Source organism: Calonectris borealis, chromosome 25 (assembly GCF_964195595.1).
Source record: "Calonectris borealis chromosome 25, bCalBor7.hap1.2, whole genome shotgun sequence".
NCBI classification, from domain to species: domain Eukaryota; kingdom Metazoa; phylum Chordata; class Aves; order Procellariiformes; family Procellariidae; genus Calonectris; species Calonectris borealis.
The window spans coordinates 8,648,597-8,676,062 of record NC_134336.1 but is presented as its reverse complement, the minus strand read 5'-3'; the positions used below and the strand labels follow the sequence as shown (position 1 = coordinate 8,676,062).

The 27,466-nt window shown below is 45.4% G+C and overlaps 1 protein-coding gene across 1 annotated transcript; it reads right to left on the bottom strand.

The window, feature by feature from the left end:
- Nucleotides 1–3,109: 3,109 nt before the first annotated feature.
- Nucleotides 3,110–7,784, bottom strand: LOC142093015 (E3 ubiquitin-protein ligase RBBP6-like). The gene is made up of 4 exons (XM_075173880.1): nt 7,427–7,784; nt 7,276–7,333; nt 4,663–5,783; nt 3,110–3,114 (listed from the first exon to the last, which is right to left on the bottom strand). The coding sequence occupies exons 2-4, from the start codon at nt 7,323–7,325 to the stop codon at nt 3,110–3,112; spliced, it is 1,176 nt and encodes a 391-aa protein (XP_075029981.1). The 5' UTR covers nt 7,326–7,333; nt 7,427–7,784.
- Nucleotides 7,785–27,466: the final 19,682 nt, after the last annotated feature.

The window sequence follows — 27,466 nt, the reverse complement described above, 5'->3', positions numbered from 1 at the left end:
AGAGCCTGAGCTGCAAATGAGCAGACAACGTCACTCACTTAGGTCACCGTGCAGTTGGTCTGTGATAAGGGATGTGTACTTCCATGACGGTGCTTTCGTGAACGTTCTCTGGTCTTGCCACTTCAAAGCCCTCCCTTTTTCCAGACATTTTAAGATGGCATTTCTTATTCTGGGGTTCAGGCTGGAGTTGGACTTAATGTTGAACAGCTGATATCATGGGCTCCGTAAAATGTGAGAGAGAACCCTGCTTTTTTTGTTGTTGTTGTTGTTTTCTAACACGCCCTAAACTTTGCTAAGCAAAGGGAGGAGTGGTTGCAAGAGTCTGTTCTTTGAGAGTGACGTATTCCTGTAGCGTGCCTGTCTTTGTACGGTGAAGGTTTCCTACCTGCAGTATGATTTTGCTGAGCTGTGAGGCTGTATTGGCGTAGCAAAGGTAAGAAGTGGCGTCTTTAAAGGTCATGAAACTGTAGCAAAACTAGCGGGAGAAGCTAGTTCCTTCCCTGCCAAAACTAGTAGCAAGTAAAAGCATTTGCAATTGGCTTTTTTATGCAATGTTCATACAGAGCTTTTGGTATTGATTGATTTTTGGGAAGCAAGACAGCAGTGAGGAAAGAAAACTGGGGCTTCTTCACCGTAGGCAGGGTTCAAGCCTTTGCGCTAGAACAGGTCTTCACTACAGTTTACAAAAAGAGAAGATGAGCTGTCTGTAAGGAAGGTTTCAGTAGAAGTAAGGCTAGATTTGCAGAATTTGCTCCTCCGTATCTGTTGCAATAAAGAGATGACTTGGCAGTGTTTACATCTGAAGTGCATGCCAGTGTGTTAATGCAGGCCGTCGAGGTCTTTTCAGGGGTACTTCTGGACTGCAGGTTGCGTGCGTGAGGGGCACCATGTCCCATGATGAGCCAGTTTTAGCTCAGAGGATGTGACAGAATGGCAACCATCTTTGTGGTGGACCCCTGTCATGGTTTAACCCCAGTCGGCAACTAAGCACCACACAGCCGCTCACTCGCCCTCCCCCCAGCAATGGGATGGGGGAGAGAATCAGAAGAGCAAAAGCAAGAAAACTCACGGGTAGAGATAAGAAGAGTTTAATACTTGAAATAAAATAATAATAGCAATAATAGTAATACTAGTAACAGTAATAGTAGTAATACCAATAATACCATAATAATACCAATAATAACACCAATAATAATAATAATAATAATAATAATAATGATAATAAAAATAGTAATCATAATAACAATAATAACAATAATAATAATAACAATAATAATAATAATTTGTAATTAAAACAACGAGAGAGAGAAAGAGAGGGAGAGAGGATCAAGAATAAGAACCCCAATCCTAACACTAACCCCAAACCCTCAACCTAACTCGAACCCCTAATGCTACCCGTAAACCCTATGCATAACACTAAGACCTCACTCTTACCCTAACCCTAACCCCGAAACCTAACCCTAAACCTGAACCCCAACCCTAACCCGAACCCTAACCCAAATGCTAACCCTAACCGTAAACCTAACCCTAACTCTAACCCTAACCCTACCCTAACCCTAAACCCGAACCATCCTAAACCCAACCGTAAAACTTATGCTAACCCTAAGCCTAACCCTAACCCTAAACCTAACCCTAACCTTAACCCTAAACCTAACCCCTAACCACAACCCTAACCTTAAGGCCTAACCGCAACCCTAACCTTAACCCCTAACCCTAACGTTAACCCCTAACCCTAATGCTAACCCTAACCCCGAACTCTAGCCCTAATCCCGAACCCTAACCCTAACCCTGAACCCCAACCTAAGCCTAACCCCTAAACCTAACCCTAATGCTACCCGTAAACCCTACGCATAACACTACGACCTCACCCTAATACTAACTCTAACCGCAATACCGAACCCTAACCCTGAACCCCAATCATAACCCTAAACCCTAACCCTAAACTTAACCCTAACACTAACCCTAAACCTAACCCTAACGCTACCTGTAAACCCTACGCATAACACTACGACCTCACCCTAAACCTAACACTGAACCCTAACTCTAACCCTTAACTCCAGTCCTAAGCCTAACTCTAACCTTAACCCTAACCCTACCCCTAAACCTAACACTTAACCCTAACCCTAACCCTAACACTTAACCCTAAATCGAACACTTAACCCTAACCCTAACCTAACCTTAAGCCTAACCTGAATCATAAAGCTCTAACCCTAATGCTAACCCTAACCCCGAACCCTAACCCTATCCCAAACCCTAACCCTGAACCCCAACCCTAACCTTAACGTAATGACCCTAACCCTAACTCTAACCCTAACCCTAATGCTACCCGTAAACCCTAACTGTAACAGTAAGACCTCACCCTTATACTAACGCTAACCCCAATACCGAACCCTAACCCTAACCCTGAACCCAATCCTAAACCCTAACCCTAACCTTAACGCTAACACTAACCCTAAACCTAACCCTAACGCTACCTGTAAACCCTAAGCGTAACATTAAGACCTCACCCTAACCCTAACACTGAATCCTAACTCTAACCCTTAACTCTAATCCTAACCCTAACTCTAACCTTAACCCTAACCCTACCCCTAAACCTAACACTTAACCCTAATCCTAAGCCTAACACTTAAGCCTAAACTGAACACTTAACCCTAACCCTAACCTAACCTTAAGCCTAACCTGAATCATAAAGCTAACCCTAGCCCTAACCCTAACCCTAAGGCGAAACCTCACCCTAAAACAAAATCCTAACGCTAACCCTAAACCCAAACCGTAACCCTAACCCTAACATCAAACCATAACACTAACACTTTGGCAGAACCCTAATGTTAAACCTAAACGGAACCATAAAACTAACCCTCACATAACACCGAACCCCTAATTCTAACCGTAACCCTACTGCTAACTCAACCTCAAACCGTAATCTTAAGACATCATCATAACCCTACCCCTACCCCTACCCCTAACCCTAAAACTAAACCCTAACCCTAACCCCTAACCCAAACCCTAACCCTAACGCTAAGCCTAACCCTAAAACGAAACCATAACCCTATCCCTAACACTAAACCTGGACCATAATCCTAACCCCACGATAACCTTAGGCCTAACCCTAACCTAAACCATAACCCTAACCTTAACCCCAACCGTAACCCTAACCTTAACCCCTAATCCTAATTTTAAACCCTAACCCTGATGCTAATCCTAACCCCGACCCCTAACCGTAATCCCGAACCCTAACCCTAGCCCTGAACCCCAACCTGAACCCTAATGACCCTAACCCTAACTCTAACCCTAACCCTAACCCTAACGCTACCCCAAACCTAATACCGTAACCATAACACCTCACCCTAAAACTAATGCGAAACCTAATCCTAAAATTAAAATGCAACCCTAACCCTAAACCTAATCCTAATACTTAATGCTAACCCTAACCCAAACTGAAATCCTAACCCATAAGCATAAACCCAACCGTAACCCCTAACCATAACACTAATCCCTAACCCTAACCCTAACCCAGCCCCTAACCATAACCCTACTGATAAGCCCTAACCCTAATGCTAACCCTAACCCCAAACCCTAACGCATATCCCGAACTCTAACCCTAACCCTGAACCCCAGCCCTAACTCTAACATTAACCTTAACCCTAACCCTAAACCTAAAACTAAACCCTAACCCTAAACCCTAACCCAAACCCAAACCCTAACCCTAAAACTAACCCTAACCCTAACCGTAACTCTAAGCCCTAACCCTAAACCTAACCCTAAAATGAAACCCTAACCCGATCCCTAACCCTAAACCCAAACCATAATCCTAACCCCAACCCTATCCCTAAACCTAACGATAACCCTAAGCCTAACCCTAAACTTAACCCTAACCCTAACCTTAAACCTAACCCCAACCCCAACCCCTAACCATAACCCTAATGATAAGCCCTAACCCTAATTCTAATCCTAACCCCAACCCATATCCCGAACTCTAACCCTAACCCTGAACCCCAGCCCTAACTCTAAGCCCTAACCCTAAACCTAACCCTAAAATGAAACCCTAACCCGATCCCTAACCCTAAACCCAAACCATAATCCTAACCCCAACCCTATCCCTAAACCTAACGATAACCCTAACCCTAACCCTAACCCTAACCCTAACCCAACCCATATCCCGAACTCTAACCCTAACCCTGAACCCCAGCCCTAACTCTAACCTTAACCCTAACCCTAACCCTAACCCTAAACCTAAAACTAAACCCTAACCCTAAACCCTAACCCAAGCCCTAACCCTAACGCTAAAACTAACCCTAACCCTAACCGTAACCCTAAGCCCTAACCCTAACCCTAAACCTAACCCTAAAATGAAACCCTAACCCGATCCCTAACCCTAAACCCAAACCATAATCCTAACCCCAACCCTATCCCTAACCCTAACGATAACCCTAAGCCTAACCCTAAACTTAACCCTAACCCTAACCTTAAACCTAACCCCTGCCCCTAACCATAACCCTAATGATAAGCCCTAACCCTAATGTTAACCCTAACCCTAAACCTAACCCTCACCGTAACACTAAGCCCTAACCCTAACCCTAACCCTAAACTTAATCACAAACACCTATAACTGATGCAAATGAGCAATATCAGGGCAGCAAGTCAGGTTCTTTAAATCCTTGCTTTCTCTCTTCCCTTCTCTCTTCTTGCTTTCTCTCTTCCGTTCGAGGAGATTTCCGTTCGAGGAAGCTTTAGCTAGTTTTATTATATTGTCTGTCTTAGGAGGAACAGCCACTTCTACTTTCCGCTTTGTCTTGTCAATTTTTGCTTTTGGCTTATCCTTCTCTTTTTTCTCCTTTTCAGACATCGGTTTGAAAACAATAGAATCTGCTTCCATAGGCTCATCTCTCACAGGGGTGGCATCATCTCTGCTTGGGACCATGAACAGGGAGTCCATTTTAACGTCTTCTGCTGGAACTGGCTCTCTTGGTTTTCTCGCACCTGCTAACAACTCAGCATTGGGAAATCCTTCATCCTCATCCCTTTTTCTTCTCTTTTCATGCTTATTTCCTTGGCCATCTCCCAGTGGATTTTTCACCTCCTTCTCTTTTGATTTTGTAGGATCCTTGATGCCATGGCTCTCTCTTTCAGAAGGTTTTTCAGGGTAATTTCCAGCTATATTGTGATTTTGGGGGCTCTGCCAAGCAGGATAATCCTCCCTACGTCCCCGAGCATATGGTGAATTCTCTTGTCTGGTCCCAGGTGGACCAAACCTACCTGGAGAAAAGTTCTCTCTGTTTACTGGAGGGTGAGGTTGAGCGCCAACAACATAGCCCTTGTAAAACTTTCCATGCCATTCTCTGTAGTTCCTTTCCCATTCCCTGTACCTTGCCTTTTCAAATGGATCTCTAAAGTCAAGAGATCTGCCAGAGTAAGCTTTCAGCTCATATGGTGGAACTTCTCTGTATCTGTTAAAATACTCCCTTCCTCCTTCCCCTTGAGGTATAGTCTGTTTAGTGGGAGACTGGCCTCTAAATACTGGAGACCTTGACCGTGAATGGCATCTTCTGTGTGGGGGTGACCTTGACCTTGAACGCTGATAACCGTGTGACCTTGACCTAGAACGATAGTTACGCCTCTTCCCTTTGCCTCTTCTTGGATACGGCGGCGATCGCGAGTAGGAACGAGAATGGGAACGACTAAATGATCGAGAGTAGGAGCGAGAGCGGGAAGAACCTGATCTTGATGTGGAGCAGGTAGACGAACTTGTAGAGTAAGGGGAAGCACTATAAGGAGACTTGGACCTGAAAAAAACCACAACACACAAGAAAAGAAATGAAGTTAATTCAAAACAGTCATTGTCCCCAATTTTTTTCCTCCCAAATTTGGTTTGGGTTTTTTCTCCTCTCCATACGCTTATGTCAAAGCTTCTTTCAGCTGCTGACATAATGCTACTGCAAATTGAGGAATTTGATAAAATTTTTCAATTCCATTTGTCTTGTTTTAGTTATGCATGTTTACTACCTGCAACGAAAAATTCTATTGGAAAAAACACTGTCATTTTTCCTTATGTCAGATGCACTTTAGTGTAACTGCAGTCCGATATGCTGTTGAAATACAAACATGAAAAACAAGGCAACTTCATTGAGCCAAATACTTCCTCCTCTTTAAGTCTCCGTTGTTCTCTGTAAAACTCCTCCCTAGATAAGGGAGGCCAATGGCATCCTGCCAACGTAAGCATTTTTGTCCCTGCTTTCTGTTCATTAGAGACTACGCTCATTTCCTGATCCTCATACTTGCCTTCCACATCCTCACCCCCAACAGTTCATTCAGTCTTCTCTCCTTATACTCGGCTTTGCACCTGTGGATGGAGGCTGCCCACACTTGAAAGAGACTCCCATCTCCCGTGGGCCAAGCGCCCACTGCTCCTCTGCCACTCCTTGATACACTTAATACATCACACTTCTGATCTTCCAAGCACTGCACAGATATTAACTAACCTTCTCTGGAACTTCTTTTAACTTCTTCCACATACGCTTCCTATGTTGTTGCCTCATCATGAGGTATTTGGCCTGGTCCTGTCCCTGAATTGTTGTTTTCTTGCTGACTGACTTGGAGATATCAGACAACCTGTGGGATGGATCCTGGTTTTTCTTTTGATTTACCTTTAAGATTTTATAAACACAATGCACTCTTACAATCTGTCTATAACAAACATATAGCGAAAGGAAGGACTAGCTTGACGCTGCAGTAATAGGTAAAACAGCCTCCTCTCTCTCCAACTGAGAGAAAGCGTCTTGGCTATGTGAGATGACTAAATTGAAGAAATGCAAAATTGTCATAAAAGAACAGTGTTGACTTTTCCAACCATTTGCTCATTCAGTATCAACTAAGTTGTTAAAAAAAAAAATGTTGGAGGCTGATTCCTATTGGGAAATCAATTTCTTCAGCCCTATTCAGCCAGTAATGGAAAAGGTGGCTTTCCATCTGATCCTTTAATTATCTTTAATTTTTATAGGTAATTATGGTTTCCTCAAAAAGCGTTCATTTTTCAGAGTCCTGTTTTCAGTCATGTACCGGAGTTTTATTTTAAATAGCCTTAGTGGAAGCACAGATGCCCTTTGTAAAAGCCAATTCAAATGAAGCCATTTAAAAATTAATTACCACTTGGATTCTCCACAACTGTCTGTGCATACTTGCTTCATTATAAATCAGCTGTTGTATAAGTTATGCGTTATACAGCCTCTTTTAACAGGTGACAAGGGGTCATCTATTGAATTTCTGTAGAATACTTACACTTCCCAGCCTGGTCTGCCACCTGCTGAGCGAACTGGACTGGCTCTCATTGGATGACCTTTTGGAGTGGGGAGAGGAAAAAGAAAGAAATCCCATTCAGTTCCTCTGAAGGTAATTTTTTTAAAGAAATTCTGAAGTTACAGTTACTTACCAGTTGTGGGTATTGCTTGTCCTTGGGGGCCCAGAAGACTTGGTAATGCTGGTTGTCTTTGTACGGGAACCTGATAGACATCTCAAAAAACCATTAGTAGGCTTGAGTTCTGAAGGTTTGAACCAACTCTCCCGTGGAGAAGAATGTGGATTAAATGCCGAACTATCCGTTTGTTGCAGACCACAGTAAGTCACCAGAGTTGGCTATATCATTTTCTATGAGAGAAATGAATCCCACCTCTCCTTTGCCAGAGGGTAAATGTAAATTGCAGGCTCAGGGTAAAGTTAGTCTCCGAGTAACTACATTTTATAAATGGAAGAAGTCTATGTTACAGCTCCTACAAAACGAGATCCATGACAGAAACACAGAAGTGCTACCAAGTGCGTTTTAAAACAGCCACTCGTGTCAGCACACAGCAGTATTTTCTTAGTTTATAGCAACAGGAAAACTTCAGTCTGTTTCACACATGGGATTTGATAAAAGTCAGAGGGGGCGGAAATCTCAGTCCAACAGCTACTTGTTAAATTTTGCAAGAAGCCTTTGAAACATAAACCAAAAGCAAAACGAGCTTTCAGAGAGAATGACTCCACTGCAAACACTACTGAAATGTTTTGCAGAAATACAGATTCTTAGCATACCACACGTTTAACCAACTTCCAGGGGCAGGAACAGTAGGACCACCCTATTTTAATATTCAAAAGTATCACAGATTCTATGGTTAAGCACAATGACAGTGCTTCCTGCCCCGTAATTACAGATGCTGGCCAACTTGGTTGCATAGCCACTCAGACATGCACGCATGGTTTCTCTCGCTCACTTTTTGGCCAGTCCAATTAATTCCATACTTACGCATTAATAGTTGGTATTGCGTATTTTCCAGTGTTGGTCAGCATAGCACCCTTTGTATTGGGGTCTTTCACCTCCATCATGAAACTCCTTGGAATTCCTGTGCTCTTTAATTCTGGGAACAGGCTCAACATTTTTGTCCTGTTAAGAAAAGAAATGCAGACATATCTCCTTTTAAGACCCACACTTAAAATGACATTTCAATGATTATTTTAAGCAGCAAAAGCCTTTAATCCTCTCCTTTTACCTAGCATAAGGGTTGCTCGACTAAAATACTTATTTTCCTAAATGAATATAGCCAGGATGTTCCAAAGGCTTGAGCAGTGTTTTGAACTCATTCCATTCTCTGGCTTAAGTTCAGGTTCTTTAAGGGTGAAATATCCCTTAGCTCACCATCCACTCAGAAAAGAGATACAAACCCGCTCCTCCTCCAAAGCGCAATTCAGAGCACAAATATTCAATAGATGGGGTCAACAGAAACATCTTGGTTTTACATGAAATACTAAAAACTGTGAACTGTCATTAAACACAGTTAAAACCAGAAACATTTCCAGTAATATTGAAATGTATAAAAATATGCATGAAAGTTCACAGAGCAAGATCTGTGGACATACTTAATGTCTATGACCTAGAAAAAAGAAAAGTTTACATTTATAATACCAGGTTTCCCTTGGATTTTGAAGGGCTTGGCAACATTGCCATATGAACCTCTGTCTTTCACCCCAAGAGAAACAATTCTTAATATGAGTATTCATGGATTTGTTACGTAACTGCCAAGGTAAAAAAATGAAAAGCTAAGGAACACCAGAAGTCCCCCACAGTCTTACCCCATTTGTTGGGCAGTTCTTTATATAGTCGCCAGGTTTTCCGCAACGAAAGCAAGCATATGATGGTGGAGGTGGACCCCAGGGTTTCTGCATGTAACTAAAAGGGTTTGGGGCAAAGAAGAAAAAGGTATGCACGTGTCTCTCTCGTTAAAACAAACTTCTCTACAATTTTTCCATAATCTTCAAAGAACAGATTTGACATTATCAACACTTACGTGATTGGATCATATTCCTGGCAAGACTGTAGCATCATAGCCTTTATTTTATCTTCTTCGGAAGCACTGGCTTCAGCCAGATTGGCAGTCTGTTTAACGGGTAATTATTTGACACATACATTAGAAACACATTTAAGCCCACACTGCCAAAGAGAACACCACTCACCCAACCCTGTAAAGAGCAGCACAACGCCAGCTGAGGTTGCATGAAAACAGCTGCTTATATGAAACAGAGTTGTCCAAAAGATGTTCTGGGGAGTCCTTACATCATTACAGGCTGTTTATGTGCCTGTTAACCTACTTGAAAAGAGCATTCCTGGCCACTCAAAACCTTAGGCTCTTCATGTTCCCCCCCACGAACTTCTTCATAGGAAGCAATTTAACTACAATAAGCAAAACCTGCAGTTTTTTCCAGTTGACCGTGTCCTTTTAACATACAAATTGTAATATAAACGTTATGCAGAACTGGATCTTCAAGTTATTGAAGGCAGCTGATTTTTTTAAAGTAGTATTTGTTCAAATGTTTTTATTACACGCTAGTACAGATACAAGCAGGGTCTAAGGGAGTGACTGTAAATGATTTGGACCCTCAAGCACCTATCATTCAGATCAACCACTCATGGTTTTGGTTTTAGATGCATTCATTTACAAAAGCAACCAGCTTGTTTCAGCATTTTGTTAAAGGGCTGTTTCATATACACAGCTTTTTCTCAACTGTAACATAATCCAGATCGACATCTATGAAATCATTTCCATTAACATTTACAGAAGACTTTACAGATACTTGACTAATTTGTTTGAACCCAAGCCGTTTACAAAACACATCCAAAACCCACAAGACATTACTAGGAATAGACCAAAATTCAATATGGCATTTAATGCATAATAAAACAGAAAACTTTTTACAACACATTGCCTCCATGCTAAGCCAGTCTGCACTGAGGAGGTTAGAGTAAGGAACCGTTTGGAGCTGCTTTATCTTATGTTCCTCTATTTTTCTGAAATACTTACATTTTCTCAAAAGCTTAAATATGTACACCACTTGGACAGTTTTTCACATTTTAGAGTAAAACTTCACCTGAGTTTACAGAACCAAGGACATGTTTAGGGACAGCGCTAACAGAGACCAATTTCTCCTGGTGGCTACCTTCCAAACTATTTTTTTTTTCTTACCAAATGTCCACAATTTAATTTCTGCAGTGAGAGAGGGAAGAAGTTACCAGTGGGAAGAGATTTTTCTTTCTGGGAAAGGAACTCCAGCCTTTATTTTCAGAAGAAAGAACTAGCTCCTCTGCGTTAAGCCCTGCCTTCTCTAATCTTTGTAACTTTAAAGACTAGTAATTTCATTGGCTAGCACTATGCCTTTTCACAAAGTGCAATCCCTAGTGCTTTCCCAGACAAAGTTACATGTTGTTGAGCAAAAAATGCAAGCAGTTCCATAGCAAAACATGGCATTACAACAGTTTCAGAAGGTCACGTTTGCTAATACGCCACACATACGCATCAGTATTTTCCTGTAAACAATTAGGTACATTTACACAATTTACACAGTCTGCGATCAAACAAATTAGATTGTGTTGTCCACTGTATATATACTACAGTGTATGAAATTGTGCAGCATTCAAAGCATGGATCTATAACTGTAGTGCCTAGAAATTCAAAAATAGCCATGCAGTTGTCCGTGTTCCAGAAACGCTTCTATTTTGGCTCTTGCAAACCCCCCCTGAAATGTCCGTCACTTACAGCCAATTAAATTCTTCTGTGAAAATTGTGTTAGTTTCCAATGCAAAATGAACGAAAAGTATGAAAAACGGTAAACAGCTTCTGAAGTGCTTCTTCTTTGTGTCTTGAAGATGAGTAATACTGCAACATTACGTTGCGGCTGATAAGGTCCTCCCCCTTCTATCTTCCCAAGCTGGCAACTACTCTTTACCAGGATAGTATCAAAATATACACACATTTTAAAGTTAAAAGAAATACTTTAAATTATTAAAAATTAAATTAAAGGTTTGTTCACATGACAACAGTTATCCAGCTATAGATCACAGTATAAGATTTAAAAATACAAAGCAAACACTTTTTTTTTAAGAATATATATGTACCTTAGTCAGCTGGGCCAGAGAAATAGATGCAGAAGAGTCATCAATCTGTTCACAAAAAATTAAACTCATATTCAAGTTCTACAATCAAAAACAGAGCAATAGTTAACCTCTACTGTAGTCTGACAGTCTGCACTATATCCTCCGAGTGTCACTGAAAGAGCCATTTCCAACCTAGTGTAGTTGGTATTTGTTCGAAACAAAGTCCAAACCTGTGACAGCTTAAGAGTGCCTATGTGGTTAAGGAGAAGAAGCTAAACTAACCAAACCCGCTGGAGATCAACTTATTGCTCCAGAATATCTCAGAGAGGGACCCTTGTCAAATGCTCACAGCTGCTTAAAAGTCGAAGGGGTAAGGAAGCTATCAATTTTCAGCTAAAAAGGATTTTAAAAAAATATTTATTTGAGAAGGAAGCATCACTACAGGAAACTTCTTTTCAGTGTGGTTTGTAAACTAATCAGCCAAGTATTTCCTTGTGTTACTTATTTCTGTTTTAGCAGCAGAACGACAGTGTCTTCAAACCTGAAGAAAAACGCTGCCCCTTTTCCAAATGTAAATTCAAAGTGGCAGTATCCTAAAGAAAAGCTTAGCCTTTGGGAAATTAAAGCAGCATCCAGCCCTGAAGTCACCCAGATCCAAAAATGTACTGCAGGCGGAGGTTAAGAAAAATGACAGGGATTTTACCCTTTACAAATGCACCCGGCTCTAACCTTGTGCCAAAATTTGTACACTGGGTTTTACGTATTTTCATTTGCAGACAAACTATTAAACTAAACTGCTTCGTCTGATAAAGCGGAAAGGTCAAATGTAGAACTTTAGAATACCACTTTGTGTAGCAACGATATTTAAATTCACAGCAATCTATTAAAGACAGTTACGCACTCAGAGGGGCCCAAACAATATCACTTCAATTATACAGTTTCAGGAACAAATACCCAGGTCTTTAAGGACATGAAAAGGAAGCATTTAGCTGCACAGAACTGTCCTCAAAACGTGTGGGACGTGTTGGTTTTGGTATTTGTTTGAACCCCCAAGTCAAAAGTAAGAAACAGTACCAAGTTTAACAATAATGGTTTCTCAGTGGTTTTTGATAACATTTTCAAAAACCATGTTCAGTTGTGCAAACCTTGAACCTACGTGATCTAAAAACGATTGTACATTATCTGTACAACACAAAGTCATTCAGGAAATAGTCTAGCATATCCAGTATGAAATACTATGCATTACTAGGCACAAACACCAATATTCACATGAGATAGAACTGTGCCAATGATGGCATTACTCCGTTTCTACTATGCTGAATCAAATACATTGTATTTACAACATATGCTATGTTTTACTGGAAAATGTATTCAGTTAATGTTTGGAAAATTAATCCAAGGCTACCTTAAGTGCAGCGTGCAGCAAAAAGTGTGAGATTGTGTTTTTACATACTGCTTTTGATGTTCCACTTACTGGCTCAGTTTGACTTCTAGAAGAAGAAATAAAGGTGATCAGAACTTCAAATACAGCACTTGTACCAAAAACAGAAAGCACTGAAAACAGATTATAAAACCTGAACGTCAAAACTTTATGTTCTGATAGTCTAGTGAATGTGGAAATTTATTCATATACATAAACCGTTCTCTCTTGGTACATTCAGTGCAACTAAAAAAACCCCCCAGAATCCCATTTCTACTTTGTCACAAATTACTCTAAGGCTTACAGATATAGAACACAACAGTGCAAGGGGAAGTCCTCAGATAGTTTGTCTCTGCTACGTAAGTATCAAAACCAGGAAGTCTGTACTACAGTTTTGTGTTCATAAATAATCAACCATCAAAATACGAAGGTAACTTTAGCCAATCTGTGTATCGCTAGTATTACAAATAGGTACCAGATAGAGTCCTTTAGTTTCTAAGAAAGAACAGCGATAGTCTAGACACTTCCAAGTGCACGTTTACTTAAGTGAAAAAAATCAGTCATCTGACAAATAACAACAATGTCAGCAGCATCATCTTTAGAACAGTGTTTCTCTGTGGAAGCCCAAGCACTGTGTTCAGATATCTTAGCCATGAAAGTGCCAAAACACTAAATGTGTTACATATGCTGTATGGACTAAAAACAGTAGTAGAAATGTCACCTGAAAGCAGGTCCTAGGCCTTTGTGCGATTTAGGAGACCTGTGACAGAAAAAAAAGGTCTTGGTTGCCAGAATTTGCTTCAAGATAATCTTGAAAATGCTACGATATTTTAGGAAATATTTATTAAATTTGAAAACTTGCTGAGATTCCACATACTCATTGATCTGTATCTGCACGCTACTCGTCATGAATCAGCCATGCAACCATTGATATCGTTAACAAACAATTCACACATCATCCAAAGTGTCCCATGAGCAGAGGCAATTCAAAGGCTGCTGTGCAATTGGTGTACAAATAGAAAGGCGCACGCTCCCTGCCACTGCTAGAACACCACCAGGCTCGCAAGGACAGCCACGTACCTCCTGAAGTTGAGGAAGGACAAGGACATCCTTTAGATTACCACAGCATGGATTCTTCATACATTTACCTTCAAGAGCGTACTAAAAGGAGAGTAACGCATTTTTGAAGGCCTCTCCACCATTACAGCATACATTCATCATTCCCAAACATTCACCACTCTACCAGTTGTTTCTGCAATGTTCACAGCTGAAAGACTAGAAAGCTAATCTGCCTGGTTAATTTTCAACGCTAGAACAGCAGTGCCATTCCTTCCTTATCCCCTTATACATACAGGTATGTATTTGACCTTTGATGCTAGCAGCATCTATCCTCTCATTTTAGGGCAGCATTACAATACCAGGAGAGGGTGCCCGAAACAGAGGATGCACTGACAAGACAGCACTAAGCAGACATGTTTAAATTAACCCCCAAAACAAGGCCACGTTTATGAGCACAGTGCTGCGGTGTCCAGAATTACTAGAGAGTGCCTGAAAACACTGCAACAACTACTGCAGGAATACGCCCAAAGTTGAGATGCAGAGCCACATAAATTCAGGGTTTTTTGCTTGCAGATGCCTCGCGGGTACCGGGAGGCTGCTGTACTCTTTGTTCGAGACACAGTGTAACTCATCCGTCTACTTGATTTATTGAGAACCAACATTAGAAAGACATGGCAAAACCACAAGCTAATAATACCTACTAATTGTGGTGGAGAGACCTATCTTTAAGGCGGCTGGAAAACATGACCGTTCAAACAATGCTAATGTAGCTGATATAGAACTGGACGGTATGAATACATAAATGACAGCAGTAATCCTCTAGTCAGCATTGCGTTGGAATAGCTGTAATTTTAATCAATACACCTGATTCTCTGTCCTCCGTAAATCTTAGGAATACAGAACCAAAACCCGGAGCACAGATACCAGCTTAGGGTAAAAACAGACGTAGCAAGATAACTAGTAACATTTGGTAATGTGCTAAACTGCTTACTGAGTTTCAAGTTTGGAAAGGATTAACTATTCCTTCATCGTACTTGCACAAAAGGCAATACACTTTAGGATATTGTTCTTTTTCTCTTGCCTGAAACGGACATTGTCTTGAGGAAACGCATAGGAATCGCTTACGAATGGAACTTCTTGTTTGCATCGTTCGCCAACTGGTAAACGTTGGTCTTTCCTCTATAGCTAGTATGCAAAAAACCCAGATTCGGGGCGTAAGAATACCTGCCATATCCCCCCCAAATGCCAGAAACAGTCAAACACTGAGAATCAGACTCTTCTGAGACGGGAACAAAGTATGCGTTTACACTACAATGCGTATCTGTCTTTACTATAAAAGCCATAAAAGCAAACACATATAATAAGGAATCTCTGCACGTCGAGGAAACAGGATCTACAACTTGGGTCTCAGAACAACCAACCCCAAGAACAAACCCAATAGAATAATCTTAAAAGTTACCATGGTTGGAGTTCGAACCCCATGTCCCAGCAGGCCTAAAAATGTAAGTCCACTTTCGGACAGATACATTAAAATCTACCCCATGCCAACAAAAATTAACAGCAGCTTTAACAAGAAAGAATGCCTCTGTAAACTAATATCCATAAAAAAAGTTAACACACTGAAACCCCTAACAAAGAATACAATGCTTTATGGATACTTACATAACATCGGTTTTGCCGGTAGCTTTAACTCCTCCAACAGGGATTCTTCTAACAATTACCGATGAGTTCTTAGGAATCAGGGCATTCTCATCTGTGTATTCTGAAAACAACACAAATACAGAGAAAAACATCAGTCAATTTGTAAGAATGCATGTTCATATGTAATTACGTAGCACTTTGCAGAATTCCTTTACAGATACAAAAGCAAAATTTTATATGTAACATCACGCTTTTATCGTCTCAACACACTAACAGTATATTTCAAGAAATCTTGGGGTTTGAGAATCAAACACAAGCAGCAAAATCTTTTTCCTTTTTTTAAAACAGTTTGAATGCCAACAGCAAAATGGACTCAAAGGTCACTAAAGGAGAGTCTGCTAATGCACGAGGTTCTTTCCTGACCTAGCTTAAAGTTGCTTTTGCTTCCGTTAGGCTACAAAACCCATAGATCTTTGGAGAAAAACAAACCGCAGCAAAGTCTCCCCTGCCTAAACCAGATTCTAAAGTCTGACTAGCTTGCCCTGCCACCAAACAGGCACTTAGCTAAAGCACGAGAACTCTGCGCCATTGCTTTCATAGCTGTTAACTAAAAACCAGTCACCTGTGCTGCCAGTGCTCAAGCCTGACAGAACACAGAAGAGAGCCTGCCGCCTCTGCCTGTTTCTTGGAGCTTAATCCATCAACAACCACACTTCTCAGCTGCTCAGGGCTTTACGTTTAAATGGAAACAGAACTGGCAGTACTAGAATTTGGATCACAGACATTTTGGGGTTTTTTTGAGCTTGCTTTCACAAGTAGGGCAGAATTGGCTCAAACTCAAGTGGTATCTCCCCTCTTAAGCTAATCATCTAGTTTGAATTAACCAAAGGGACGTGAATTCGTTCGATCGATTCCCTTTTTGCAGAGCAGAGAGGCCCAAACGAAATTACTTAGGAAGACAGCCTTGAAAAGCCTTTCAGGAACAGCGTGTGCCTGAAGCTCTCCATGCTTTGCCTTGGCTTACACCCTGTTAGTCTTCTGAAGAGGAGGAAAGCCTTCTGACCTTTTACATCAGGCCCAAACAAAAAAACCAACTACCTGAGACACTTGGACTGAGTAAGCTTAAAATGCAAAGATCTCTCCATGAGAATGCTTTTTCTATTGTACTTACACAAGCTGGATAGGACTGAATATTTTAAAGCACTATCAGCAGGCATCCCCTGTAATCTGCCTACAGTTTTAAATATTCAAAGCCCTTACCTTTGCAGAGCGAATCAGAACAATGGTCTGAAAACCAAAGATACTGTATACCTCGTCAAGCCCTGTCAGGTGGCATCCCTAAGACCCCTAACCTTGTGCTGTTAAGGCTCTTCACAGACACTCTCCTGAAAATAGTTTAAGTATCTGTAGATAAACAGCAAGCTTTAGGTCCAACCACTTGAAAGGCTAGGGCTGAAGTTACAGTTACCGCAGTGTACATACTACTCTGTTTAAGTTTTAACACATGAAACAGGAAGAGGAAAAAAAACACTAGTACACATTTTAAAGAAAAGCCTGTTGTAAGAGTGTCACAGAACCACGGGGCGGGGGGGGGGGGAGGGGGGAAGAAATGTAATGTTTAAGGAATGAAAACACTTTACAAGTCTTTTTATTTCTGAAAAGTCACATCCCAATGTCTTTAATCACATTCAAACTTATCGAGATGGCAGATTACCAAACTGAAATATCCTACTAAGTAATACGAAACCATTATCATCTCTAAGAATCAAGCACCATTTGTTAGATTTAAAAGAATTTATGATGTCTCCAAGAACATTTCTTATGTATATCCACCATAAATGTTCTGCCATAAAACTTCAGTACTGTCCTGATACGGTTAACATGTAGTACAGGAAAAAAAAACACCGTTAGAAACGAATGATGAAATGATGCTCGATAGCATCTGAATGACCATGTCTTTGGTGTGGAAAAGAAGTTATATTAACAAGAAATTCCAAAGTATAGTTTAGATACGGAGAACACTCATGCGCAAGACGGCTTTCAAGGGTCTGCACAGATTTTAACTCACAGATACGCTCCTGATCCAAAATGTTGCTAGTGGGCAGTTTCTGCAACAGCCGCAAAACCCATTTTCCAATGCAGTGGAGTAAAACAAGTTGAAGTCAAAATTAAGTCACAAAATTCACCAAATCCACGTGGTTTCTTTTCTTCAAATTAGCCATCTCTTTTATTATTTCTATCACTTTCAGCTTTCTCCACCACATTTCAAAGAAATCTGGCAAGTTGGTTATTACAAGATATGCTCCCACATTTCCTTCTCATTTTACCTAGAAGAATTCCAGGAAACCAAAGCTTTTGTAAGCACCGTGTGTCACACATCAACCACGTACTCTTCTACGCCTAGCTCCATGTCTACAACACAGATCTGAAGGTAGTTGTCAGAACAGCAACTACAGAAGAACAGCTCTGTGAGGCCCCCAACACAAGTCACAGCTACCGATGGTGGCCGAATCGCATTATGGCTTCCCACCCCACTTAATGCCCAGCGCCGCTTGCCCTCCCGGTCCCGCCGCACGCTGGCGGGATGGGCCCCAGCCTGACTCACGCTACGTGGGGATGACCCACAAAGAGCAGAGCGCGGCTCCCACAGGCCACGGCCGACGCAGGGTGGTCTGCACCTTCTTTGATCTGGGCGTTGGTGATCTGCAGGTCGCAGCTGGCCGCCTTCAGCTCCTCGCGGCCCATCATCTGGTGCTTGAGGTCACACAGGGAGATGTGGAGGCCGTTGAAGGTGACCATGTCATGGTTCAGCTTGGAGGCGAACTTGTAGTGGACGCACGACATGGTTGGGGCCAGGAGGTACCTGCTCCGTGATGGCGTCTACCGCGGCAGACAGCGTCGCGGCCGCTGTGCCAGGTGAGGGCCCGCGGCGGTTCCTCCTCCACCGAGGAGGCCAGGGCAAGCAGCGCGGGCTGAGCTCGAGCGGGCCGGCGGCGCTCAGAGGCTGCGGCGCTCCGCCGTGGCCTTCCTGGCCGACAACCGCACGGGCCGCTGCGAGCGTGTCACTGTGCACACGCAACGGCACACTGCACCCCCCCCCCGCGCCTCACGTGACCCAGCGCATTATGACAAAAGGCCCGCGTCACGTGGGCGTGGCGGCCCCGCGCTCTTCATCCTAACACCAAGCGCCCCCGAGGGGAGGGGGGGCCCGTCAGCCCCGGGCCTGTCACCACCCCGGGCCGCTGGTCTCCCTGCTGTCCCCTGGCCTGTCACCACCCGGTGTCCTGCCACCCCCCAGGCCTGTCACTGCCTGGTGTCCCTCCTGTCACCCCCCAGGCCTGTCCCTGCCCAGTGTCCCTCCTGTCACCCCCCTAGGCCGTCACCACCTGATGTCCCTCCTGTCACCCCCCAGGCCTGTCACTGCCCGGTGTCCCTCCTGTCACCCCCCGGGCCCATCAGCGCCTGGTGTCCTGTCACCCCCCAGGCTGTCACCACCTGGTGACCCTCCTGTCACCCCCCAGGCTGTCACCACCTGGTGTCCCCTCCTGTCAGCAGCCAGCCAGGGCAAGACAGCCTGGGGCAGATGCAGCGGGCTTGGCTGTGTGGCGCTCTGCTGCCCGCGGTGCAGGGCCGGCAAAGGGAGGGGACATCTCAGGGTGCTTGAGTGTATCTGGTGGCATTCATGGAAAGTTCAGTCAAAGCAGCCAATGACCATTTATGTTTATGGCCACAGACCAGTCCCCTGCCCCCATTTTTTAACTCCTCCCTCTCTGCCTTTAGCCCATCACTATTTTTTGCTTTCTCTTTCTCTGTCTCTCTCCCTGTCTGTAGTTTCTAATTCCTCCCTGTCTGTCCTATAGCCTGCTGCTATTTTTCCCTTTCTCTCCATCGCTTTCTCCTGCTCCCTCTCCTTCTCGTTTTTCTATCGCCGTGTCCTGCTTCCTGGCCTTATCTTAATGTTAGGGTTAGGGGCTAGGGTTAGGGTTAGGCTTAGGGTATCGTTAGGGCTAGGGTTAGGGTCGGGGTTAGGATTATGGTTCGGGTTTAGGGTTAGGGATAGGCTTAGGGTTTCGTTTTAGGGTTAGGCTTAGGGCTTAGGGCTTAGAAGTAAAACTGTCCCAAGCACTTACGCCTCCATCAAGGACCACATGCTCTGAGGCTTGTGATGACTGTTGGATGGCTTTCCCTCCCCCCGATGGAAACACCTCTCAGTTCTCTGTGCTCACACCAGGGAAGGAAAGGCAATACACCCCCATATCTAAAGGCATGGCACTCCAAGCAAAGGTAACGTTTCGTTTCTTTAGATGAACTGCCTGGCCAGTTACAACACCTGCTTATACTGACTTCATCCACCCTTACCCGCAAAAAATTGTGACAGGCTGCGTCAGCGTGGAGAGTCAGGTGAACTTTGACGCGCACACTGCTACCATAGGACTGGATTTTTAACCTATTTACATTTATCCGTCGCTTTGAAGCTGCCCAAGGGTCAGCATGCCCTTGCTACTGGAGGTTCTTGCTCTGTGCAGGCACTAAGGAAGACATTTCTGGTGACAGATTATTTCTAACGGGTAAAGCACAGCAGAACACACTGTTTATGAGCTGCTGAGAATCGTCCCCCAGGCATAGCAGGAACAACGGCAAAGCTTGTATATTTAAGATGCATTTGAGTTACATTACCATTAAAATACACCACCACCAGACAGTGCTCTAGACGGAAGGCTGACATCAGTGTACAAGGACAGTCCCTTCTGGACATCTCGCTCCTGGGCAGAAATCCTAGAGACTTCCTTTAAGGACAGAAATCCAAAGAGCTACAATAAGCCTTTTAAATTCAGCACAGCAAACAAAAAGCAAACAAACAAAAAATGTCAGGAAACCCCTGAGGCACTGATGAGGAACACAAGGTCTCCCCTTGAGTCCACTACCCCTCACAAGACTTACTCAAAATTACTCAGTTGCTTACTCAGAAGCAATAACCAACAAGCCATGTACCCTTGGGGAAGCCCTTGTCCTTCTGTGCCGCTGGTGGCATCCCACCATTTCTTTGGGAGTCCACACAAATTCAGAAGTACACTTAGTCCTCCGGCAGTCATTACCTATGGACCCGAACTCCTCCCACACCCCAGAAGTGGCTGTCGGTCGTCTGGCAGTCATTCTCCACAAACTGCAAGCCCTCCATACCTAACCACCTCCCTAGTGACTCAGTGGAAATGAGCTGGAACACAAGAGAAGTGACACTGCCCAGCCCGGTCACACAGATTAGACCACAAACGGTGGTTACAAGACAGAAAATGCAACACAAACCACAAGGACAGCAAAAAAACAAGCAGAAGACACGTCACACAAAAACCAAAGACCCCTATCCAAACCCTAAAAATGCAAGCAAGCTACAAAAGGACTTTCCAAAAAAAAGACCACCCAGAACACAACATAAGGCAAAACCAACCCAACCCCAGGAACCCAGCGCTTGCAAACCCAGATCCTGACCATAACAATAACATGCTTTAATCCTAAGTCGCGTAAACTCCCATAACCCTCAAACCCCATAACCCTAGCACGCTGGAACCCTAGCGCCCCATATCCCTAGCACATTGTAGCCCCAAGATATCAAAACATTGAACACAAACTCCCTGGAGGTCTCTCTCTTCAGGTGGCCCCAGATCTCAGACACCACAACTCTGAAGTGGGGGTGCCCACCGTGCCCAAGTGGAAGATCCACCAGGACAGCACCAGCATCCATCTTCACATCATCCGTCACGCCCTGAAAAAGTGCCCAGGCTGGACACTCCTGGGGAGAAAGGCGGAGGCACTCGGAGACTTTGAACCGGCCAGCCATGGCCACAGGGCTTCAGCTCATCATGTCTGTGTCAGAGCCACCAGGCAGGTGACCCCGTCCCCCCTGCGAAGACCCCTTGGGGTAGCCGTACCCAGCACCAGCTGGCTGGATACGGCCTTTGCTCTCTGGGGAGGTGCTCCCTGGGCGCAGGGTCTCTCACGGGGGAACTCACAGCTCACCTGGGCTGCTCTGCGGCCACCGGACGCCTTTGCTGTCAGGTGGCTCTCAGCACCTCTCTGCCAACGGCTGTCACCTCCCTGCGGGACGCTCTCCAGCGCACGGTCCGTCTCCACTGGGTCTCCCTGGGGACAAAGATCGGAAGGGAGGGATGGGGTTTGCTCTGTCCCCGTTCCCAGGGTGCTTCAGGAGAGACCTGCCACCCCCAAATGAGCTGTCTGACGTGGACACCACAGACCAGCTGCAGACGTGGGTCAGCACGGTGGCGGGGAGTGGGCAAGATGTCCTGCGGAGCCCCCGGCGCTGGCGGAAAGCAGAGCTGGAGACAACAGGGAGAAGCCCCAGGCAGCCGGCAGCTGGCGGTGGGGCCTGGCAGGGAGCAGCGCCCGCAGAAATGCCCGGCTCCTGGAGCCTCGGCCCCAGGGCTGCAGCCTCGGCACCTCCTGGGGCTTCGCTGGGAAAAACCAGGCAGGGGTGACCCTGACAGCCCGCACACGTACCTGGCCCCGGGAGCTGGCAGCCTGTCCCTGTGCCCATCGCTGCCACGGGATCCAGGAAGCAGCGCCCCAGCCCTGGCGTGGCCCTGAGCCGCCTCTCAGGCCAGGCAGCCGGAAGCCGTGCCCCATGGCATGCTGGGAGCTGTAGGCCCGGGGCACGGGCTGCCGGGCGGCCATGTTGGTTCCCGGGGCATGCCGGGAGCTGTAGGCCTGGGGCACGGGGCTGCTGGGCAGCCATGTTGGTCTTGGGAGGTGCGGGCTCTGCTCCAGCTGCGGCCCAGCTGAGGTGAGGACAGGCACGCAAGTGGAGCTACCGAAGAGGAAGGGAGGAAAGGACAGACGGACAGAGAAAGAAGTGCTTGAACTGTAACATTTGCCTGGCAGTGCAGAGAGCGGGAGCTGCAGTGAGTCCCAGCCCCTCGGGGCCGTGTCACCCCTCTTCTGCATCGCAGTCCCTCCCAGCCCCCCCCTCCCATTTCCCTCTGTGTCATGTTTTTCACTTCCCCATACCTCTCTTCTTCTATTGCTGTGTTCTGCTCCCCGTCCTCTCTTCTCCAAGTCCCTCTTTCCCTGTCGCTCTACCCGCCCCTGTCTTTTTCTTGCTGCCCCTCCCTCCTGCTCCCTGTCCCTCTTTTTGCCTTCCTCTGTCTCTGCCCTGCAGCACATTGCTGTTGTTTCTTCTCTGTCTCTTTGTCCTGGTCTGCATCCCGCTCTGTTTTTCACAGTCTCTCTGGCCTGTTCCCTGTCGTGAGTTGTCTCTCTCTGCCTGTATGTCCCGCTCCCTGTCCTTGTCTTCCCTTCTCCCTCCTTCTGCTTCCCTCTCTCTCTGCCTCCAGCCCCCTGCCCTGCTCACTGTCACTGCGGTTTTCCATTCTGTATCCCACTGTCCCTGTCCTTCTTCCTGTTCATCTCTCTTCTGTCTCTCTCTGCTGCTCCCTCACCCTTCCCCTCCCCGCTTCCTCCATCTCTCTGCAGGGCTCCTGAGGCTTCTCTTTCTTTCCTCATCCCTCTGTGCTGCTCACTGTCCCTGTTTCTCTCTTTCTCTTCGTTGTTATTCTTGTCTGTCACTCTGTCCTTCTCCCTGCCCCTATTCCTTTTTACTCCCTCTCCTTTCTTCTGCCCACCGCAGGTTTTCTTGCGATCTCTGTCCTGCCCCTAGCCCTTAGCTCTCTCTCTCTTCCTGCCTCCGTCTCCCTCTTTCTGCCTCTCTTCCTCTTTTCCTGCTGCTTCTTTCTCCATCTTTGTCCAGATCCCTGTCCTTTTTTTTCTCTTGCTGTCCTTCGGTCCTTTTTCTCTTTTCTCTCTTTCTCTCTGTCCCATTCATAGAATCATAGAATCATAGAATCATAGAATCATACAGGTTGGAAAAGACCTCTAAGATCATCGTGTCCAACCGTCAACCCAACACACCATGCCCACTAAACCATGTCCCTAAGGGCCTCATCTACACGTCTTTTAAATACCTCCAGGGATGGTGACTCCACCACTTCCCTGGGCAGCCTGTTCCAAGGCCTGACCACTCTTTCAGTAAAGAAATTTCTCCTAATGTCCAATCTGAACCTCCCTTGGCGCAACTTGAGGCCATTTCCTCTCGTCCTATCGCTAGTTACTTGGCAGAAGAGACCAACACCCACCTCGCTACAACCTCCTTTCAGGTAGCTGTAGAGCGCGATGAGGTCTCCCCTCAGCCTCCTCTTCTCCAGGCTAAACAACCCCAGTTCCCTCAGCCGCTCCTCATAAGGCTTGTGCTCCAGGCCCTTCACCAGCTTCGTTGCCCTCCTCTGGACACGCTCCAGCACCTCCATGTCCTTCTTGTAGTGAGGGGCCCAAAACTGAACACAGGATTCGAGGTGCGGCCTCACCCTTCCCTCATTCCCTGCCCCACCCTTTCTCACTAACCCCCCCTGTCCAGCTGGCTGTGCCTTCTTTCCTCTCTCTCTCGCTCTCTAGTTTTCCTTTCTTCGTCTCTCTGTCCCACTGTCATCACAGCTGGTTTTGTCCTCCAGTGGTGTCCTGCCCCCTCTTCCTTTTTTCTCTCGCTGTCATTCTGGCCTCTTCTTTTAAATTCCTCCATCTCGGTCCTGCACCCGTCACTGTTTTTTTTCTCTCCTGTCCCTTTGTCTTGCTCCCTGTTCCCCGTTCTTGTCTCTCCTTCCCTTTGTTCTGCCGCCCATCTCTGTTCCCCTTCTTGCTCCATCTCTCTGCCCTGCTCCCTGGCCCTCTAAGTCTCTCTCTGTTTCTCTGTCCCGCTCCCTGTCTCTCCCCCACCCTATTTTTCTGTCCTACTCCCTTTTCAGGTTCCCCCCCCCGCTCTCACTTTGTCCTGCTCCCTGCCGCGGCTATTTCTCACTCCATCTCTGTCCTGCAGCCCAGTGCTGTTTTTTCCTTCCATCTCTCTGTCCTGCTGCCCAGCCCAGGCTCTTTTACCTCCTTCTGTGTCCTGCTCCCCGTCCCTTAGTTTTGCCTGTCTTTCCCTTTGTCCTGCCTCCCTGTGCCTTTCTTCTCTCTCTGTATCGCCCTGTCCTGCTCCCTGTCCTTGTCTTTCCCTGACAATCTGTGTCCTACTCCCTTTCCTTGTCTTTCCCTCTCTGCCCCCCATCCTTCTTCCTACCTTTCTTTTTCTTCTCTCTCCCCCTCTGTTCCTGCTGCTTCTTTTTCCACCTCTGTCCTGCTCCCTGCCCCTTTTTTCCTCTCGCTGTCCCTCTGCCCTGCTTCCTGTCCCCATCTTTTCTGTCTTTATTTCTCTGTCCCGCTGCCTGTCCCATCGTTTCTTGTTGTACTCCCCTGCCCCGTCCAGCTGGCTCTCCCTTTTATTTGTTCTCTCTTCCTCTTTTCTGCTTCTCAGTCCTCTTTTCCTCTTCCCCTGTCTCTGTCCTCCAGCCCGTTGCTGGCTTTTCCCCCGCTTCTTGGTCTCCATCAGGATCTGACCCTCTCTTTATTTCTCAGTCCCTTTGTCCTGCTCCCTGTCCTTCCTTCTCTTTCTCCATCTGGACGTCCTGCTCCCTGTCCCTGTCTTTCCCTAGCCCCCCCTTCCTTCTTCCTCTCCTTCCCCACGCCCATCTCTGCCTCTCTGTCCCGCTCCTTGACCCTACTTTTTCTTCCTCCATCTCTCTGCAGGGCTCCTCATCCCTATTTCTCTTGATTTCTCCAGCTCTCTAGCCTTTTCCCCATACCTTTCTTTCTCTCTCAGCTCCTCTATCTTTTCTCTCATCATATTTTTCTCTTTCTAGTCCACTGTCCTTCTCCCCGTCAACTTAAGCTCAATGACCAGGTGTCCCTGGGCTCTGGTATTTCCTTAGCATTGCCCTAGGGAAGATCTGTGGTTTTAGGGCTAGGGATCATTTAGGAGCTGGTCTCCTTACGTAGGCAGCGGAGCTAGGCATAGTTAAAGCAGAGGTTGTTCTCAGCTGGTGCTCTGTGCGTCCTGTTGAAAGAGCAGGCTGTGGGCCTTATTTTGAAGGAAGGTTTCTTGTTCTGCGCTTATTGCTCCTCGGGACGCTGCACAGAAGTGGTGGTGGGGTCTGGAGAGACAGATGGGACCTGCTGTGATTCCTAGTAAACGTGAACTTGAACGAGACCAGACTGACTGCATATGGTTTTCTTCTCGGCTCCAATTCCAACCTGCGTGCTCGGCGCTAATGAAAAAAGAGAGCCTGAGCTGCAAATGAGCAGACAACGTCACTCACTTAGGTCACCGTGCAGTTGGTCTGTGATGAGGGATGTGTACTTCCATGATGGTGCTTTCGTGAACGTTCTCTGGTCTTGCCACTTCAAAGCCCTCCCTTTTTCCAGACATTTTAAGATGGCATTTCTTATTCTGGGGTTCAGGCTGGAGTTGGACTTAATGTTGAACAGCTGATATCATGGGCTCCGTAAAATGTGAGAGAGAACCCTGCTTTTTTTGTTGTTGTTGTTGTTTTCTAACACGCCCTAAACTTTGCTAAGCAAAGGGAGGAGTGGTTGCAAGAGTCTGTTCTTTGAGAGTGACGTATTCCTGTAGCGTGCCTGTCTTTGTATGGTGAAGGTTTCCTACCTGCAGTATGATTTTGCTGAGCTGTGAGGCTGTATTGGCGTAGCAAAGGTAAGAAGTGGCGTCTTTAAAGGTCATGAAACTGTAGCAAAACTAGCGGGAGAAGCTAGTTCCTTCCCTGCCAAAACTAGTAGCAAGTAAAAGCATTTGCAATTGGCTTTTTTATGCAATGTTCATACAGAGCTTTTGGTATTGATTGATTTTTGGGAAGCAAGACAGCAGTGAGGAAAGAAAACTGGGGCTTCTTCACCGTAGGCAGGGTTCAAGCCTTTGCGCTAGAACAGGTCTTCACTACCGTTTACAAAAAGAGAAGATGAGCTGTCTGTAAGGAAGGTTTCAGTAGAAGTAAGGCTAGATTTGCAGAATTTGCTCCTCCGTATCTGTTGCAAAAAAGAGATGACTTGGCAGTGTTTACATCTGAAGTGCATGCCAGTGTGTTAATGCAGGCCGTCGAGGTCTTTTCAGGGGTACTTCTGGACTGCAGGTTGCGTGCGTGGGTGGCACCATGTCCCAGGATGAGCCAGTTTTAGCTCAGAGGATGTGACAGAATGGCAACCATCTTTGTGGTGGACCCCTGTCATGGTTTAACCCCAGTCGGCAACTAAGCACCACACAGCCGCTCACTCGCCCTCCCCCCAGCAATGGGATGGGGGAGAGAATCAGAAGAGCAAAAGCAAGAAAACTCACGGGTAGAGATAAGAAGAGTTTAATACTTGAAATAAAATAATAATAGCAATAATAGTAATACTAGTAACAGTAATAATAGTAATACCAATAATACCATAATAATACCAATAATAACACCAATAATAATAATAATAATAATAATGATAATAATAATAGTAATCATAATAACAATAATAACAATAATAATAATAACAATAATAATAATAATTTGTAATTAAAACAACGAGAGAGAGAAAGAGAGGGAGAGAGGATCAAGAATAAGAACCCCAATCCTAACACTAACCCCAAACCCTCAACCTAACTCGAACCCCTAATGCTACCCGTAAACCCTATGCATAACACTAAGACCTCACTCTTACCCTAACCCTAACACCGAAACCTAACCCTAAACCTGAACCCCAACCCTAACCCGAACCCTAACCCAAATGCTAACCCTAACCGTAAACCTAACCCTAACTCTAACCCTAACCCTACCCTAACCCTAAACCCGAACCATCCTAAACCCAACCGTAAAACTTATGCTAACCCTAAGCCTAACCCTAACCCTAAACCTAACCCTAACCTTAACCCTAAACCTAACCCCTAACCACAACCCTAACCTTAACCCCTAACCCTAACGTTAACCCCTAACCCTAATGCTAACCCTAACCCCGAACTCTAGCCCTAATCCCGAACCCTAACCCTAACCCTGAACCCCAACCTAACCCTAACCCCTAAACCTAAC

Excerpts from the sequence above, each read along its gene's own strand:
- LOC142093015 (XM_075173880.1), bottom strand. The coding sequence starts at position 7,325 with ATGAGAGCCAGTCCAGTTCGCTCAGCAGGTGGCAGACCAGGCTGGGAA. Across the intron at positions 5,784-7,275 it reads GGCAGACCAGGCTGGGAAGT|GTCCAAGTCTCCTTATAGTG; the intron begins GTAAGTATTCTA and ends GGTTTTTTTCAG.